Below are 20,740 nucleotides of genomic sequence, written 5' to 3'. Positions count from 1 at the left end.
CTGCTACAAGCGTGAGTTAAAAAAAAAAAGGCTACTAAGTTGTTGGTGTATGTGTATTTGTGCGAGTGTGGTGGTGGTCCGAGACGTAGTGGTGCTAAGACCAAAAGATAAAAAGAAGATAAGAGAAGAGAAAACGAAAGAGAAAAAATGTCAACGGTTGTGCAAAAGATACTCGATGCAACTTTGAATCACATTTCTTCGTTGAGTCTTCTTTTCTTCGATGACCTCCTTGGCTCCCTCTTTCAATTTATGTGCGCGTCCCCATGTTAGAGCCTTTGATTGGCAGCTTAACCAAATCATTAACATTCCAATCATTTTTCTCTACTTTGCTTCCATGACCCACCAGTTGATCTCACGCTTGACCACTCGAATAGATCAGTTTAGCCAAATTTTCAATGTTAATGATTGGAAGAATCATGTATAAACTGATTTACATGACGTCCACTCGAGTGGTTTAATTAGTATGATGCCAAGAATAACACAAGTTGCAACGGCATTTCTGTCTTTATCTTGGAGTATCTGTTTGAAAACACGGCTGAAACCACGCACTCACCCGCGGCAGAAGACCTGCAAGTTACGAGCCATAACTTTGTATATTCGATCGCTAGGAGAATGGGGCAAATTCTTGTCACCTTAACTTTGTATATTCACCAGGAGAAGAGGGGGGATATAAAGGGATTTATTTAATAAAAAGGAGAGGTGGTGGGTGTTGTATGGTATATCCAAGCTTTTAGAAAGTATAAATGTAAGATGAAGGGTTAAGGTACAATACATGCCATTTGCCTACAGAAAAAGACTGCATCCATCTTTTTTATATCCCTCAGCTGCACAACCAGACAAACCAAAAGCTTCTCTTCCATTACCTCTTCCCTTTTCCTCTCTCAACATCCTTGCAATCTTGCACATGTCATCTTCCATCAGGGAATCTAATCTTAACAAACCCTCCTTTTCCCTCTTTTCTTCCTTCCGGCCCTCATAATTACCAAAGCCTTCTTTTTCCATGCTTTTTCCTCTTTACTCCTCCTCCTGCAAATCCCCATGCAACGCACTCTTTTCCACACAACCCCTCCAGAAATAAATTCTTTAGTAAAATAAACGAGATACACCTCCATGTACCCGCATTCTCTTTAGAATCTCCTCGTAAATTGAGACCATGTCTCAGCAATACGATCGTAATAAAGAACCGACAAAAGGTGAGAATACCAGGCAAGCGAGTTATGCTGCAACTATACGGTTGCATTACCTGTTCTTCTGGTTTGTGTTAACTGCTCAGATGCTTGTTGGCTGGATTAATCATACATGATGTCAGATTATTGTCCAGATATACGACACTTTCTCCAGTTTTGCTCTGATATTAACACGAAAGTCGTTATTTAGGGAAGATATTGCCGTTGATGCCATCTGCTTATGCGTTCTTGATGGAACACCATTTAAGACAGGGACATGAGGTTTCATAATTCAGGCTATACATTATACAAAAAAATTTATCTGTTGGAAGAGTATAATTAGAGTCAAATTACTTGGGATAGCATGGCATATTGAAAGCTGTGACATATACAGAACTATTCAAACTTGGCGATCATTTATATTTCTGCAGCATGGATGACTCGCATGTAGAAGTACCGATTATGACAGAAAGCTTCTTCTATGGAAATGCTTTGCTCGACTCTTTTAATACTGCAGGTGGGACCAATTCTTTCACGAAGTTGCATCACTGCATGGCTTATCATCTAATTGATGGTTTGGGATCGTCAATGTTCACTCCCAAGAATTTATCCAGAGAATCTTTGAATGCCTGCGACAAGAAAATAATATGTCAAATTCAGATCCAAAGTTCTCATTAGCCCAATGCATCAGAGTTGCTCAAGATAATCCCCATCTTTAACAATCAATTCTGTTTCAGCAAAAAGGGAGACTTTTAGAACGTATTAATTTATCTCTAGGCGTGCTTGGAAGACTTTATTGTCACTCGCATATGAATCAAAGGAAAAGATGACGATGCTGCTAAATAATGCATATAAAAGTTCGTTTGGATGGAGATTGGAAAATGCAAAGAACCAAAAAGAAAACAAAGGCCATGAATAACTTTAAAAAGACTGCTCATTTGGGAAAAAATCAATGTGGTCAAAGTTGAACTGGATCAGAAAACTATAATGAGAGTAGAATCCAAATCGAGTTAGATTCAGCCAGTACAGCTTTTAATTCGAAAAAGAATACAAATCCAGACCCAGAGCATCTAATCTGTAAATGCAATGATCATGCATGGCAAAACTAACATGGCACAGCACTAGCTCACCTTGCAAACTTTTACTGAGAAGAACTCGAGAGGGACTTTTTTCACTGATACCGAAGAACGGGTAAGAAAACATGGATTTCAGGGTTCATTGCCCTCTCTCTGTTTTTTCTTTTTCTCTTTTTCATCTTAAAAGGATCCTGGCTAAGCGCAAAGCAAAAAAAATTTTCACGCTAATTTTCTAACCTATGCGTGCTACATGAACTCCATCACCAAATTCCAAATCTGGAAGAGCTTCATCATTTGCAGGATGCAATAAAATCATGCAGAAAAAATGCTTCATAGCATGAGGCCACTGACGAATCAAAATGGAATCTACATCAAACTGAAATATAACAACTCCAAAAGAAACTTCCATGTTGTGTAGCTAGTAGAAATATATACGTTAACCGATTAAACTTCAAATATGATACTTTGTTGAGGTTGGCCAATTACAGAAATGCTTGTGAAAGAATGCTCCAAACTTAGAAGATCACATGTCATGATTTCTCCTTTGAAAACATCATTCAAATCAAACAGAGACTGTGATGTTAATGGCATTTTAATGTATTAGCATGAGTTATAATGTAGTATGAGACACTCTCTACCTACTATGTTTTGGTTGTAACTCGTTGCATTTCATTGTTATGTTGATTGACCACAAGTTAGGCCTGTTAGCCCATTACCGAATTATAGGCCATGGAAGTGAGGTCCTAGGATAGAGAATTTGGAAGCAATCCTACCTTTCAGCTTTTTCGATTGGATGCTCTAGCACTCAAGCACTTTTATTCCTCACTCCATAAAAGTAGTAAATAAATTAGTGAACCTAAAGCAAAATGGATTTCACATGCAAACATAAGTACCTAAATACCATACCTTATGAAATCATAAATATATATATATGATAAAATATGCAATTTATGTAGTTCTGCCAGGCATTTTCATGAAGAAAAATAAAATTACCTGGAGAGCAAACAATTCCTTTCCATTAAGGATTGCATCCATTGCAGAAAATTGGTCATCAAATGCACCATAAAAGCCTTGATAGAATCTGTTCCTGAAATAAAAAATGATAAATAGTCGAGTAAATACAAAGATTATAGGTGTCTTCTTCTTTCCTTTCAAGAAAAAAAAATCTTCATGAATTTGACAGTTACCGATCATCTTCTGTTGTATGTTGATCAACCTCATCAAACTTCCTTGTAAGTACCTCTGCTCCTACTGGTGAAAGCAAGTGCAGTATGAGAGCCTCCAGGGTTCTTGGAAAATTGTGCTGAAAAGTGAGATGACATGAAAAACTATTGAAGAAAAAGGTGGGATGGTGTGTAATCTATGCATTGTTGGAGCTTATTTTGTGGTAGCCAGGTATTTCCTACAGTTTTAATAAGAATTCCATCCACCTATGGGAGCTTTATAGGGGGGTGCATACTCACCGCCATGGCAAGGAGGACATTCTGAAGAGTGCTTGGATCAAGGGTCCAAAGAATTTTAGCAACTGGATCATCCTCTAGGAAAAATAATTTACTTGTCAAAGTTTTATCGCTTTCATGTTTCAAATTGACTTTAGAATCATTTGGTGGAGTTGATTGAATGCATTGACTTTGGTCAGTGATGTTAACACGGTCATGAACTACAGAAACAAGTTCATGAAGGGCCTGGAGAGAAAACGGTTCCAATTCATGCAACTTAAGGTCCTTCCCTTGTAAACCCTGTTTCTTGCATGCCAGGTTCAAGTCACAACAACCATGATCTGGTACAAAATTATCAAGATCAGTCTACAGAAATACATGGGAAATAAGCTGGGTATTCCTTTGAGTAAAAGCTGAAAGGGTGAAGAAAACCTAGTGGAATAATTATCAAAACTGACCTGCTCCATTACTGAGCAGCTCACATGTATTCTTCAGTTTCTCTGTGCCAGGAGAAGCCTTGGGGAGTGCTTGGTTCTGTCCTAATTTTAAATATAATATACATGTTGAAATGGTTGACAATAAACTTGTAACTCGAAACAAGATGCATGAAGGAAATGAAACAGGACAGTAGACTCCCCAAACTTAGTGGATGAAACAATTTTGAAAACTTCACTAATGGGTACTCTTTAGTAAACAGACTCTGCACATGATATTATTTGAGCATCAATTGTCATCAATTACTGAAAAGTTTTGGTGGAGACTTGTGATTTCAAAGCTTCTTCGTCTACAAACAATGACAAATTTTCTGAAAGCCTCAAAAAAGTTATGTTCACAATTTTATCTGTTAGTGGCCCTCGAACTTTTCAAAGCTCAGACATAAAGAGCTCCTCAACCAATAATTTGTAGAAACACTTCTGTCCTTCCACTGCAAATGTTTTTTGTGCTATAGAAGTGTGGCTGATGAAGAATGCTGCAAACCTAAGGAAGTCTCACAAAGGAATTATACATGGTAAAAGAAATCGTGTAAATCTAACGGGCACAAGCTAACAGAATAAACATTTTGCAGAGCCCAAAAACAAGAGAAAAGGGTCTCCACTAGGAATAAGCATTATTGCAATATTTGACGTATCAAGGAGAAGGACATACCATTTCTTTGTCCATCAATCTTGAATTTATAGCATTGATTTGACGAGCCAATAAAACATGTTAGAGCAAAACAAAATCACTAAATCAAGTTAGCTTAAACTGCATTACCAACACCAAACTGAAACAGTTACAGAGGGAAAAAGCAGGGAACAAAGGAGAAACAGATGAAACATTGTAACATTATAAGACATAATGAATCAAGAGTACCTTCTTAATATTCTTCGCAAATAATAAGCATCCATGTGTTCTAGCATGTTAGACATTATGTTGGACCGCCACCAAAAGTTCACAGCAATGGTCAAATCATCGCTGTCTACTTGGTGGAACCTGTAGCAATTGGAGACAACAGTCATCTCACCTGACTAAATACCAAAAGTGAGGTTGAGTCCAAGAAATAAGTCTAGTGTCTTAATAGTGGTGTAATAAGTTTTGCATGCATAAAGAACAGTAGAATCAGAGAACCATTTTAGCAAGGTTCTGAGTAGCAAAACACAGTAAAAGAGAAATGGTTAAATTTGGAAACTATGTTCGCAGCATTAGACAGTTACATAATTGATTCTTTGTTGACCTATTGCATCACGAAAAAAACCATGGTAAGAGGAGGGAATAGTTGATGGTACAAAGCATAAAGGCCATGTCAATGTCAGTCATGGATAATTTAAAAAGAAAGACTCCTAAAACAAATTATTGCATGGACGGGACAGCTGTTACAGATAGCAAAAATACAATACTGCAACCAAAAGGCTCTAAGGTAGAGAGAAGATCAACAATTTTGAAACTAAAATGGAGAAATGACCTGAAGGTGTGAAAGGATGCATGAAGGAGAGTCAGCTATACTAGATAGCATTAATGCCCCTCAGTTCTGAACAAACATGGATAAACGCCACTTCATATTTTCTGCTGAAAAATAAATAGCTTCTATTTGTCAATTCTATGAGATGACTCACACATGTCAGACAAGATGATGAACAAAGCAACCAATTTTTCTAGGAGCAGAGGAATAGTGATCCAATAAGTTAAGAATTACATCAATTTCATGTTTTGGAAGTCTTTCCTGGACAATAATAAGTCTTTTTTTAAGGTTTCTTAAATTAGAAAGCTGTTGGTTTATTTTTAATTTTTAACTTCCTATGTTCTGGAAGACTTAGGTTTACTTCCTATGTTCTGGAAGTCTTAGGTTAATTCAGTTACTTTTGGTTATGGATCATTTGCTTTCTCACCTTCAGATCTCAATTCCTGCAAGTGTTTACAGAATTCAACAGCAAAACAACAGCCACCAAACTCTTATCTTTTTATGCTTTCCTCCCCAAGATCAACCATAACTTCTAATTCCCCATTCTCCACCATAAGAATTCATCAATCTCTTCATCAATGTTACCACCTTTTGTGATGACTACGCAATAAAATTTACAGATACATCCATGATACAACACAGAACAAAATGCATGAAAGAAAGCAAAATAACATCTCAGATTTCTTGTAGTTTGTTAAAGAAGTAAAACGAAAAGTCAATACCAAACTTGAATAAAGGTAAGAACAATATCAGAAGCTCAGCATTATATTCTAGAATTACAAGAAGAAGGTTCCTAATAAAGGGAATTTTCTCATAAGCATCATTATATTTTAAACCTTACCAGCCTTCAGGAATGAAAAGGGCATCACCAGCATGAAGAACAACCTTCTGAGAGTAGTCCATGGAGCATTTTGCTCTCGGATACAACGAGAAGTCAGGGTTTTCCAGAGCAATAGAACTGCCAGCCAGATGAAGACAGGTTGACGATTACAAAAGGATAATTATAAAAAGAAGGCAGTTCCAAATTTCCAGTGGCTAAACAAACTTTTACAGGCCCTACATTTTCATACTCTTACAAAATTGAGGGGGAACAGAAATTAATTTGCTGTTGCTCGCAAAAAAGTGGCATACCTGTGGTTTGAGGCCTCCCCATATACGGGCATTGGGTATAAAAATGGACTTGCAGAGGGCGGCCATAAGACAACTGCAACGAAGAAGTATTTGAACAAAACAGAAAAACAAAAGAAGCAAGCTCTAACTTATAAATAAATTGCTAAAGGGAACTGTCTAAACCAGACATAGGCTACGGTTCAAAGTACAAGCATGACATAGAACTACGTGTGCAGGAAGAAAGCATTAGCATGCAAGATTGGAAAAGAATTTGTAGTTTCTTCACAAATGATAGAATCCTGACAGGGGCTATTAGCATTCCCATGAATCTACAACTTGCAGCTAAAGAGAGAAAGTCGCTATAGTTGTAGAATGGACAAGAGAAGAGAGAGAGAGAGAGAAACGGAACCTTGTTTGCTGCCAGCAACTACACATAGCACGTTATGATGTGGATCATAGTGGGTGCTTGATCTAGATTGAGCGTTATTCATCCACAAATTGACAGAAGCTAGTTCTTTTGTTTCCAAAAAAGTAGGCTGCGAAAATAAATCAACAGTAAACTAGTTAACCATGGAGAACATTAGACCAAACAACAACGGAGTGAAGAAAGAAATGCACAAACCGTTTGAATGTCTTCCCTGAGACCTTCAAGTTGAACCCTCTCTCGATCCTCACTATTCATTATCGGCACCTGGACACAGACAATTACAATTTTCACCCTAGTACTAACTCAATATCACACAGACTCAAAAGCATTAAACAAGAAAAACAGCATTCAATATCTAGAATCCGCAAAGTTCCAACCTGTGCTAGATAAATTTGCTGAGGAACATCACCGGAAAGCATACTTTCCTGATCTACATCAGTAACAGCATCATGATGCCTTTCTGATTGCAACAAAGAACCACCACTACTGTCCGTGTTTCGCATACTCTGCTTGCAAAAATCAATAAACGTGGAAAACGGTAACTGAACCTACAACAGGAAAGGAAAAAAAAACATATAGTAATAAGAGGAAGGAAACTCTTAAAAGCTTCAATATACGATTGTTACTCGAATAAGAAACTGGCACAAAAATTACCCTTTCATGGCTTCTAATATCACCATAAAACACAGGTGCAGTTTTAGATAGCATAGCTTCCACGGTAGATGATCCTACCCGTTCCTAAATTTCAATTAATTAACATAAAAATTAATCATAAGTTCAGTTCCTACATTAAAAAATATATATATAATAATAATAAGTATAAAGTAACCTGCAAGTAATCGAGGCCGCCATTAGCCGGATTCCAATTGACGAAGGCTTTCCAGTCCTTAATGGATCCATTAAAAACCTTTCAAGCAGAGAAATGTAAAATAGGTAAGCTCTAATGGACAAAATAGTATTGATGGAAAGCTCTGCAAGAGAAGAGATGTGGTGAAGGAGTTGAATTACAGCGGGGACGTTTTTGGATTCGATTTGAGACGCGAATTCTGTTGGAGAAGGGAGCTGTTCGAATCTTTGGATTTTTAAAGACTCTTCCATGATATTTTCTTCTTCTTGTTTTTATTGTTTGCCGCAGCTATGAGGGAAGGGAGGTAAGGGAGTGAGAACTGAGAACGTCGAGTTTGAGGTACGAACCTCAAAGACAGTGAGTGAGCGTCCACTCCGGATTATGGGATCCAGTATGACCGGTTATACTAAAAATTCCTGCGCCGGGAAGGGAACCGTGCCAGTTGTTACTTACGGGAAGAGAAGCGGTAATTTGGTAAGGAGGCAAGGGTTGATTGTGTAATTTAAAAGTTTTCGCGGTTTTAATCAGTGCCAAGTGTTTATGGGCCAACAGTGACCTAAATTACTGGATCATCGGGTATTGAAGCCTTGGTTTCCAAGCCCAGTTTCTGTGAACTCTAGGACAGTGGAGGTTGTGTTTTTCTTTGAGAAAAATGAAAGAGCGGCTTCTTATAGTTTATTAAACTAATTTTATAGTTTATTAAATAAATCTATTTAACATTTTTTAATCTTTGACTTGTTACTAGGTGAATAATATTTATTTACCTTCAAGAACTTACATTGTGTTTTTAAAATCGTAATTACGCAATAGTATTAGTAACCAGCATAATTATAAGATAATTAGGATATAATAACTAAAAAAAATTAATATTTTGTAATTTGACAACACTGTAATTATAATATCTTCAAGCAATCGTAAAAATTGTTTGATGATCATAATAGTTCTTTTGCTCCTTTTTAAGGGATGCGCTGGTGGCACCATGTTATTTGTATATACTAAATGTCTAAATTACCCTTGTGCACTGAGCCTCTTTTTAGTTTTTATGTGAGGCTAATATGGTTATTTGAAATTGTAGCGAAGTTGCTTATCATTGTTTTTTTATTTTGAAATGTATTTAAATAATATATTTTTATTTTATTTTATTTTTAATATCAAAAAGATAAAATAATATTAAAAAATATTAACTAAAAATAAAAAATAAATTTAAGATTTCTAAAAAAATACGGTCAAACGGCACAGGCCCTTGAAATGCGTGTGGATCCAGGCAGTTTTCTCAGTTCTTGCTTATTTTGGGTCCTGGTATCGAGAATAGGATGTTGAACGTTACGTGGCCCAAGTGCGCAATTAATATATTCAGCTTCTACGTGCCAAACCCACAACCAGAGAAAGGGATCCATTAATTTCTATCCCATCTTGGATTTTGGATAGGCGTCTCATCCATCGAATTTATTAATTTTTATTTTTATTATTTTAAATCAAATTTTTATGTATTTTTTTATTTTTTAATATCAAGAATAAAGTTTTTTAAAAATATATTTATTATTTTGATATATTTTTAAAAATAATTATTTTAATCTAAAATATAATCATTCATAATAAACATTTAACCATTTCTTGAGGTGATTGATAATGTAGTTTTTATTAGTCACTTTTAATGTATTTTTAAAAAAAAATTATTTAAAAAACAATAAATTTGATTTAAGGTATTTTTTATATTATGGTGGGGTATGGTTAAAGAAGTTTTTAAATTTTTATTATCTCAAACTTGTATTTGAGAAAGCTACATTTGTAGATTTTTTAAAACCTAATTTTTAAAACACTGCAGCAGTAAAAACTATTATAATATTAAAGACACCTGTTGTACCATCACGTATATAATTATTTGAGAAAGCTATACTTTGTAGATTTTTTAAAACCTAATTTTTAAAACACCGCAGCAGTAAAAATTATTATAATATTAAAGAAGTTTTGAGTTTAAGTCATTACATTTATTTTCTTGTACGAATTAAAAATAATCGAATTATCTGGATCCATAAAATATGCTTTTTAAAAAATAAAATTTCCTCAAATAAAAAAAATAATAATTATTGAGCTAACAAACACTTATATATAGACACTTAATAATTAATTCTAGATTTATTAATTATGCTGGTGTATGTATAAAATTAAGAGCATTCCGTGTTTTTTTTAAATATTTTTTTATTAAAAATTATTATTTTTATATATTTTAAATTAGTTTAATATATTAATCTTAAAAATAATTTTTAAAAAATAAAAAAAATATTATTTTAATATAAAAAACAATTACAATCATCCTCTTAAATAAACATTAAGAGAGTTACGTTTTGGTACCAATCTTTGAGAAAGCTATACTTTGTAGATTTTTTAAAACCTAATTTTTAAAACACCGCAGCAGTAAAAATTATTATAATATTAAAGAAGTTTTGAGTTTAAGTCATTACATTTATTTTCTTGTACGAATTAAAAATAATCGAATTATCTGGATCCATAAAATATGCTTTTTAAAAAATAAAATTTCCTCAAATAAAAAAAATAATAATTATTGAGCTAACAAACACTTATATATAGACACTTAATAATTAATTCTAGATTTATTAATTATGCTGGTGTATGTATAAAATTAAGAGCATTCCGTGTTTTTTTTAAATATTTTTTTATTAAAAATTATTATTTTTATATATTTTAAATTATTTTAATATATTAATCTTAAAAATAATTTTTAAAAAATAAAAAAAATATTATTTTAATATAAAAAACAATCACAATCATCCTCTTAAATAAACATTAAGAGAGTTACGTTCTGGTCCCAATCTAAATAATGCATCATGAGAATCATTTACCAACTCTGATCAGCCGAGGAGTAAAAGCGTTTCACCTAACGAAAACTACTGGCATGTAGACCCGTTTAATGAGTAATCAAGAGGGGCACGTTCGAATATAACAGCAGGGGATTCAAACATGATTTTCCCATGTTAGGCCCTCGAGCCACCGTTAAAATGCATAAATCAAGCTGGGAGGAGGAGATTGTGACTAGGGGAAAGATTGATTTCAAATGAGAAAAAAAATAAAATTAAAGGCCTGGACCCCAGCTTTCCTTTTTAAATGATGACTAGTCCGAAACTCGCGCGCTTTCAAGTTCGAAAAATCAAACAGTGGGGACCACTTCCACTCGGTTTCCCATTTGGGTTCTGTGGGCCTCGCTCGTCGGGATGGGAAAAAAAATTACTTAAATAATATATAAATTACTCGGCATAGTAAGATTGTGGTTATTTGTTAAAGTATTTTTTATTTAAAAATAAATTAAAATAGTAATTTTTTAAATATATTTTTGATATGCAGTATAATTCAGAATTATAAAAAAATACATTTTTTTATCACAAAAACAAACATGGTTAGAGAAATTGAATGGGCTGGTGGAGTAATTTACAAGGATTTTATGTTGGAATAAACTTTAAAAATAAGAGATTCTGCACAACACGAAATGATGAAAATCAGTTTTATCGGCATAGATTCAAATACTATATACGTTATGCTGCTCTTTCTGCAAGTTCAATTTCGGTCGTGTTTTTCGGCTCAACATATCGCCCACCGGAATGAATATACATGCAGGCTTGGGAAAATTATATACTGATTCTAGAGTTATAGCCTAGCGATGCTGAATTGAAAATTACATATAATAAAAAAATATCTAGGTGGTTAACGAGATTCAATCGTATTTCTAGTTTATTTTCTTTTACTCGCGTAAATAAATTAAATTATTTTCTTATAAACTAGTATTCTTGACACATGCATGGTGTGTTGATTTAAAGAAATTCTATAAATACTGGAAAAATAATAAAAATACATTGTATGTGAGACAAATACTAAAAATATAGACATGAATAAAAATTCACTGTATCTTTTAATTAAACGTTTTTTTTTATATTAATAGATGTCAAGATGCGTAAATCTTTTTATCTTAGGGATCAAGTGTAGCATGAAAAAACAACCACAAATATTCCGTAAAAAAATAAGAACAAAGATCCAATTTCATAATTTGTTGAATTTTGATACAAATTTATTATTTTTTATTTTATTCATGCGTGGTGTGTCTGGAAATTAAGAATGCAGGCATTAAAAAATCAATGTTTTGTTTAGAGAAATTATTTTAAGTTTTAATAGTGATGATAAAAGAAATTTAAATATATATTATAACTAAAAAAATCGGTTGCATGCAGCAATATGTTGGTTGTCCATGCTACCTTCAGGCAACGCATGAGACGTCGTTCGTATACTAAATAATGGCTTTCATGGTACTGTTCAATTCATCATGGGGGTTGGCCATGCTACCTTCAGTCAGTGCATTAAGTGTTATTCGAAGGCTAAATGATGGTTTTCATGGTATTTATCGAAGCATCCTCTTTTGTTGTAATGCTGAGTGTGTGAATAGCCAACCTCTGATTTTTTTTTTTTCATTATTTGATTTTTATATTTAACTCTTCCTATTTTTAAAGTAACATTTTAATATTATTTTTTTGACCGTTTGTTACAATTTTTTCAATTAATTATTGTTTATTTTATTTAAAATAATTTATAAAATTAGATTTTTTTCAATATTATCCTCTTTTAATTTTTTATTTATTAGATTTGGTTTTATTATTTTAATTGATATTTGTTTTATTTGACTTTTTAAAATGATTTTTTTTTGTGATTTCATCACCTCTAAGTTTTTTTCCTGTTAAATTTGATAATTATTTTTTTAATTGTTATTTTTTATATCTTGATATTTTTTAAAATTTAATTTTTTTAAAATTTTATGTTTTAACATTAAATTAGTTAGTTGAAAATTTAAATAGTGATTAAAAAAAATTAAATATATATATATATTATAATTAAAAAAAATTAGCTGCATGCAGCACCATGCTGGTTGTCCATGCTATCTTCAAACGGTATATAAAATGTTGTTTGTGTGCCAAATAATGGCTTTTATGGCGTCGTTTGATTCATCACAACGTGCCTTTTATTACGATGATAAGTGCATGACTAGCTAAACTTTGACTTTTTTTTTTCTCTATTATCATTTATGGTTTTCCACACTTAACCCTTTAAATTTTAAAATTAGCCTTTTAATTTTTTTTTTATATTTGATCGTAATTCTTCTAATTAATTAGTGTTTATTTTATTTAAAATGATATATAAAATTATTTTTTTAATGTTAAAGTATAAAATCTAATTAGGGATATTTTTATCAAATACATGGACGCGGGATTCATGTATTTTATGAATAGTCACGCATAAAAATTTTGCTTTTTTAATACCACGTGACGGGTTTTAATGTAGGTTTTTGTTGTTGGCCTTATGTTTTTTTGAAAAACAAGTTTTTTAATTGGAACATAGAATTATTTGATATTTAAATTAATAAATATAAAATGAAAAATAATGTATAACAAGGAGGAAATGATAGGAGAACACGAAAGACAGTATATGTTTTGTCTACGAACTTGTATGAAGTTTTTAAAAAATATTTTTAAAATATAAAAATAAATAGGGGGAGAGAAACTACTACTATTACTTTATTGCACTATGCTACATACACAGACAATGTTAACTTTTCTATAATTTAACTGTTTTATGATAAAGTTAGTCAATGTATTCACGTTATGCTGTGAGTGAGATTCCAAATTCATTTTTAAAGGTAAAAGGAAAACATGTCAGTGTCATGAATGTATTTTCCAGTGTTGATAGATTTTTTTAATTGATGAATAAAAGATAATTTCCACATTCAATAAAAATAATTTAAAAATAAATGTAATATCATGAAAAGATAATTGTTATCACTCATTAAAAATTAAATTTGAAATTGATTGTTTTGAAAATAACAATAAATAAAAGATCAATATATGTATAAATATTTTAACAATCATTTTCATTTTAAATGTTTTCCTCTATTTATCTTGGAGGCTATGTAAAATATTGTCTATATAACTTTTGATGATATTCAAGTTCGATCATCAAATTAAAAAAATCAAAAGATATTTAAAAAAAAAGAAAAAAAACGTGTTATTTTTACCATGCAATTCCATGATATTTTATGTGTTGAGATAGTATAGATTATCATGAATTCACCTCAAATCTTTTAGTTTTGTTTACAATTACAATCACAATTATGAATATAATAGTTATAATCATTTTGGTCTTGTTTAAATAATGGACGAGGATGTGAAAATGATGATAATTTATAGAACTTTAATCAAGTATATTACATGTGTGGGGATGGTTATAATTATTTTTTAAAATATTTTTCATGCTAAAATATATTAAAATAATATAATTTTTTTATTTTTTAAAATTTATTTTTGAGATTATTTTATTAAAACTATTCAAAATATATAAAAAAAATTAAATTTTAGGTGTATTTTTAAATATTCTCTATAATTCATCATCAACCTACAAATACGCAAATACACGAGCAATCTGGCACGAAGGCTGAAAGAATTTGACAATTAAGGTGGTCTTGGTGAGTAATTGTGTTTTCTTTTTAAAGTTTTTTTTTGGAATATATATTAAAATAATATTTTTTTATTTATAATATTAACACATAAAAACTATCTAAAAATATATATAAAAATAATTTTAAACAAAAAAATCATGATTAATGAGAATTTGAAATTTGTATATGATGGCATCCAGAGGAAAAGCATTTCCAACTACTTTATGCAAGCCAGTGACTCACAAGAAACGATTCTAAAACGGTTGCATTGCATGGGTTGGACCACCATTTGATTTTAGATGTGGATATTCATCAGTTCTCTTAGACCGGTTTATTCGTGATTTTTTTTTTATTAAATCAATTAAAGTTAATAAAACCTTGGGATAAATTGAAGTGAAAATCTCAAATCCAAACTTAAATTTTTAAAAACTATATATTTTTAAATGAGATGGTCACGACGACATGGTGCACACGATAACGATGAAGCCGCCACTACTCACTGATCTATCCAGACAAGCTTGAATAGTGCATCCAAACATCCAAACAAATGTATTTAATAAGTAAAAAAGAAAGAAGAAACGGTGACTGAATCATGGAATGCTGGGTTTACACTCCACGCGAGTGGAAGAAACACGCTAAGGTGGCCAGAAAGTGGGCAACTAAAATACGATGAGGCCATGACAAAATCACGAGACTGGCGGGGCATCAGATTTCAGAATCCACGCGGAGAGGCAAGGCTAGAGCGAGACATGACATGTAATTTCACTACCTCCAGTCTCTTTGCTCTTTTTATATTTTATTTCCTTTTAAACATAAAAAAATTTACTTTAAAATATTTTTTTATATTTTAATATTTTGATATTAAAAATAATTTTTTAAAAATAATTTTTTTTTAATATATTTTTTTATCAAGAAAATACTTTAAAAAATAAACTACCAAACCCTCATTTAATTTTGAAACTTTATTTTGATACACAAGCAGACTGGCCAACGGGTTGATTTTTGTTGATTTCTTTCAGTAAAACAAGTAAAATGAGATTCGAATCAATGCATCTAAAAGAGCTCCAAGAACGCTCCGACCAGCAGCATATCGGAAGGCAAAAGACAAAGAACATAAAAGTACAAGCTCAAGCATTACCTACCCGTTTTTATGTCTTTCGTTTGGAGACGTGGGGCTCGAGGATTCGTAGCCCAGAGCAGTTGGAGTAATAACCTATTATCTAGTGCATCCAAAAGAGCTGGCCTCTTTTTTAATTTTTCTTATTTATTGGTTTTCCTTTTCTTTTAATTTTTAATATTTACTCGATTTTAAATCTATTCTTGTAAATTATTTTAATTTATTTTCTATAAAATTATGAAATTCTCAAATAAGTATTTTAATATTTAATCTATACTTGATTTTATAAATATTTATTTTTTATTGTATAATTAATTAATATATAAATATTTATTTTTTATTATATAATTAATTAATAATTTTTTTTAAATCTAATAAAATGATCAGATCCCAAAATTAACTGGTTAAATGGATTTAATATATCAAAATCTTGTTAAAAAAAATCATATTGAATTTCTTATAGTGTTATCACTCCTTTCCTTTGTTTTTACTGATTAAACAGAGATTTTTATGATCTATAATTACACTGGTCAAGATAAATTCGGGGACTGGAATTTTTTCGACGCCACGCTTGAGCTTGTTTAATTTTTTAAAATAATTGACATTCTAGCATTTGTAAGAAAAAAAGGCTGGAAAAATACATAAAGCAAAGTATTGCGATCCAAATGGGCTGATAAAAATTTCATTTTTTTTTATGTTTTTTGATTATTTTACTATACTAATATTAAAAAAATAAAAATATTATTTTAATCACCACTATATTTTTAAAAAACCTAAAACTACTTCAAATTAACTGCCCCTGCGAGCACTAAATGCCGAAGAGAGCACACCTTTCGTAGAGCATATTCTACTTCTTCAACACAGTCCGCCCTAATGACATAAAATCTATGCACGAGAATTACCATATCAATGCCGTCCACATCTCGCATTGGTGTGGTCTTGCCATGAGATGATATTTTTTAACACCACCAACTACCATACTGGAATTGTATATGAGGAAGAATTGTTTCAGCCACGCCTCCACCTCCACGCATGCCATACCATCATACGCAAATTAGCAGAGAAGTCTAAAGTAATCACTATCCTGCCGAGAGAATCATCACCATACGCAAATTACCCACTCACTGGAATTGGCCTTTTGGCAGCTTCCCGGGCAGACCTCGAATCAGTCCTCAACTATATACAGTTCTGAAATTAAGTCTCCAAACTATTATCTCAGCAATTGCATTCTTTATACCTTTCTTCAATTAAACCCTCCTGATAAAATAATTGGAGACAATGTTGAATAAACACCTACTAGTTGATTCATCACAAAAGCTTTAGAATATTTCTATTGCTTTCATATTACATCGAGATTAGTTTAGATAAAATAAATAAATTACAAAACTATTATTTTCAAATGAATTTTATTAAATAAAACATCAAAGAGTTCAATTATTAATATTGAAAAAATAAATTATTTGCTTAGTATCCCGGGGCGGAAAAAATTCTTGGTTCCGCCCCTTGGTCGAGGATTACAGCAGAAAATTATTACGCGGTCTGCGGATGAAAATTAGCCAGGGATATAAATTTACAAAAGATTTATTTCAAGAGGGATTTTTGTCAACGGTAATGTTTGCAAAACAGGGAACTATCAGATGTAGGAAAATGGTAACATCCTGAAAAGGACAACCTCGCTAAAATGAGTGCAACTCCCTTTTGGCATAAAATTAGAGAAAACCCATTGAAGTGAAAGCCGGTCTCAAAATCATTGTTGTTGGATTTTGTGTTTAAAAAAGGGTCTGGATTATTATGTTAATTTAATTTAAATATTTTATTATAACAATATTATTTTACCTTTTAAAATTTCATTGGAATTGAATTAATGAGTTTTGATGGATTAATTAAGATATAAACAAACTTTATAAATCAACCAATTCTTTTTTTTTAGTTCTATCATATCAAGATTTCTCCATTTTTTATACGAAACCATAATGTTCATGGGCTAATATTTTTGACCGATTTCCAAACTCTTTTTAAAAACTTAGGTAGAAACGCCCGAGCTCAAGAAAAAGCTTGAGCCTGAGTTGAAACTCGAGTCAAGGTTTTCACCATTTTTTATACGAAACCATAATGTTCATGGGCTAATATTTTTGACCGATTTCCACACTCTTTTTAAAGACTTAGATAAAAACGCCCGAGCTCAAAAAAAAGCTTGAGCCTAAGTTGAAACTCGAGTCAAATGTTGAGTGTACCTTTATGCTCATTAATATTTGTGTAAAAGATATTATGTTCATTGTAAATATTGTTATTGTGAAATTACTTTTCAATCCTTCCACCCAATAAAAAAAACAAGATTCAATGGCTATAAATACTCATTCAACTACTATATAAAATGCATGTTTTTTCTTACATTAAAAAGATACAAATTAAACACAATATCAACCAAAATCTTAGAATTTAAAGTTCTTTAAGTGTATTTATCATTATTTTTTTCTACAAAGCTATTAACTTTATTATCAAAGGATCCTTAAACACTCTAAAAAAGGATTTTTTTGCAGGTATCCAGAAGCGTTCATCAAGAAAGTTTACTTAACATTGAAGAAATGAGTTATTTACAAACATGCTTTAACCAATCTAAGATTCAACCACTAAAAAAACTTATTTTATAAATACTTATAATTTTAACATGCTTTAACCAATCTAAGATTCAACCACTAAAAAAACTTATCTTATAAATACTTCATCAATTGACGTTGTCTATTAGAAATCAATCAAAAAATCACCAGTGTGCTTTCTCCAACTTGTTATAGACATTTTAAATCATTTCATAGCAGGTAACCATGATACACCCAAGTCTGAACAAGTAACAAATCAACATGGTGAGGCGAGTACTTCTATCCAACCAGACCTCCAATAACTAATTAATTAAGTACAACCCCTAACTCAAGTGGTGCTAGCTATTTAAGGGCAGAATCAAGCTAAATCACCCCCAACAAATCTTAGCACCCTTATCATTAACACCCTCAGTAGCACCAGTACCCTCATGAAAACTAGAGGCCTCGGTACTGCCACAAAAGGACACTTTCAATGCTCATAGATACCCCCAACAAATCTTAGCACCCTTATCATCAACACCCTCAGTAGCACCAATACCCTCATGAAAACTAGAGGCCTCGGTATTGCCACAAAGAGACACTTCCAATGCTCATAGACAATCACGTACCTCTAAAAGGTCTGGGCAAAATAACATTCAAGAAAGCAGGTATTCAAGACATGATTCTTCGCAATGGATTGATACTACTTACCAATCCTGCCAACCTAAAAAGAATATTTAAGCTTTTTTGAAACCAAATAGATAAAAGATATATAAATTCTAGAATATTTCTAAGGAGATCTTCATAGTCTTCATCAAATATACAGCTCTCCTTTATTCAGCAAGTAGATAAAAGATATATAAATTCTAGAACATTTTTAAGGAGATCTTCATAGTCTTCATCAAATATGCGGCTCTCTTTTATTTAAACAAGTTCTGAATACTTGAATTCCTCAAGACTATATCTTTATAAAAATGAGCCTTGATAACTATGATGGTCTCGTTAATCCAAGAGAACATGGGCGTAGTAACTTGGAGTTAGTTATTAAGAAGAGTGACGTGATGTGCAAGATACTCCCTATAACTTTCAGAGGTTTAACACATGCTTGGTATAACAATTTGAAACCAGGGTTTATCGTAGGATTCATAGATCTTTATGCTAAGCTAGTAGCACGTTTCAGCATAAGTATACCCGCGAAGCAGAATTCCACGATGTTCTTCAAGGTTACCTAATTATAACATGAATTCACAAGGGCATACTTAAAAATGTTTAATGAGGAGATACTAAATGTAGAAGAACTACTTTAGCTATTGGCCTTTGAAGCCTTGATTAGTAAGGTGAGGGAATGTCTTCCAGTGAGCGACATGTATGCCTTACATGACACAAGCTTGTTTGAGTTTAAACAAGTCATGAAAAATCATATATATGTGGAAGAGGCAAGCGTGTTGCGACACAGACCTCCCTATTTTTATAATGATAACTGACTTGAAGAATATTCTAGATGGAATCATTCCTTAATATGAAATTTGAGTTCTATAAACAATATAAAAAGGTTATCTCATGATCACCAGTCATATCCCTAGGAGATTTTTAACTCCTCAAAACACAATTATCACTAAAGTCTATACCCTCATCAAAGGTAAAGAATTTGTCTAATGTCCCTCACTAATAAAAGCCACTCCCTATATATGCACCTCTAATAAGTATTGCATATTTTATTGGGACAAGGAATATGATACAAAATAATGTTATGCTTTGAAGAAGAAGATTGAACAATTGATAACCAAGGGCTATATTCAACAGTTTGTGAAGAGGGATACCTGTATTAAACAAGGCAAGGAAGAATCTAGTCAACCTAATCAAGTCTTGCTAAAGATCAATGTCATCTTAAATGGAACCTCGGTAGGAGGTGACAATGGGAATGGAAAAAAGATGTGCGAGAAGCAAGACCTTACCACCACCTACCTCCCTAATGCATGGTATGAACCCCTTATATTTACCCAGAGGATAGGGAAGGGGTAAATTTTCCACACGAGGATGCCCTCGTCATCTTAAAAGTTTTAGCTAATCATCGTGTCCATTTCATATTAATGGATAATGATAATACAATCAATATTCTCTCAAATGAAGTGGTGCTACAAATGATAATAAATCCCTTAAAATTAATCTTTGTGAATACTCATTTCATTAGGGTTCCATGCATAAGCATACTTGTAAATAGTGTCTTAAAGATCCCTATCACTTTTGGGAGTTTCCCCAAATATATAATTTTCCAATAGTCCTTCATGGTTATTGACACAAACTTGATCTATAATGTCATCATATGAAGACCCCTTCCCTATTAGATAAATATTGCTATCAATATTAAATATTTAGCCTTGAAATTATGTACTTAACAAGGTGTGGGCACAATACGAGGCAACTAAATATCTTTTAGACAACGTGTCTCTTATTGTCTTAAGGGTAAGAAAGCCTCAATAGTGAGCTAGTTGACACGACTAAAAGATTGATGTCTTCTCCCAAGTGCAGGAGTGTCGAAGTAATAAATAACCT

The 20,740-nt window shown here is 32.1% G+C and overlaps 1 protein-coding gene across 2 annotated transcripts; it reads right to left on the bottom strand.

Moving 5' to 3' along the window:
• Window positions 1-1,415: 1,415 nt before the first annotated feature.
• On the bottom strand, window positions 1,416-8,464 carry LOC105131385 (2-oxoglutarate (2OG) and Fe(II)-dependent oxygenase superfamily protein). Of its 2 annotated transcripts, none has more exons than XM_011034331.1 (15): window positions 8,166-8,464; window positions 7,987-8,064; window positions 7,812-7,895; window positions 7,535-7,705; window positions 7,353-7,421; window positions 7,140-7,266; window positions 6,752-6,824; window positions 6,462-6,578; window positions 5,035-5,154; window positions 4,828-4,846; window positions 4,140-4,215; window positions 3,706-4,022; window positions 3,430-3,545; window positions 3,236-3,329; window positions 1,416-1,795 (listed from the first exon to the last, which is right to left on the bottom strand). In XM_011034331.1, the coding sequence occupies exons 1-15, from the start codon at window positions 8,253-8,255 to the stop codon at window positions 1,727-1,729; spliced, it is 1,620 nt and encodes a 539-aa protein (XP_011032633.1). In that variant the 5' UTR covers window positions 8,256-8,464; the 3' UTR covers window positions 1,416-1,726. The 2 variants fall into 2 exon arrangements, with proteins under 2 accessions (XP_011032633.1, XP_011032634.1); XM_011034332.1 differs by having other exon boundaries at window positions 7,812-7,889.
• Between the last annotated feature and the right edge of the window lie 12,276 nt (window positions 8,465-20,740).

This window comes from Populus euphratica, unplaced genomic scaffold (genome assembly GCF_000495115.2).
Source record: "Populus euphratica unplaced genomic scaffold, PopEup_1.0 scaffold23.1, whole genome shotgun sequence".
NCBI classification, from domain to species: Eukaryota; Viridiplantae; Streptophyta; class Magnoliopsida; order Malpighiales; family Salicaceae; genus Populus; species Populus euphratica.
This window is presented reverse-complemented; position numbering and strand designations above follow the sequence as displayed.

What these genes read in the sequence shown, in the direction of transcription:
- LOC105131385 (XM_011034331.1), bottom strand. Translation starts at nt 8,255, where the DNA reads ATGGAAGAGTCTTTAAAAATCCAAAGATTCGAACAGCTCCCTTCTCCA. An exon ending in GCGGCCTCGATTACTTGCAG is followed by an intron (nt 7,896 to 7,986) that starts GTTACTTTATAC and finishes ATTGAAATTTAG; the next exon opens with GAACGGGTAGGATCATCTAC. An exon ending in TCAGGGAAGACATTCAAACG is followed by an intron (nt 7,267 to 7,352) that starts GTTTGTGCATTT and finishes TTATTTTCGCAG; the next exon opens with CCTACTTTTTTGGAAACAAA.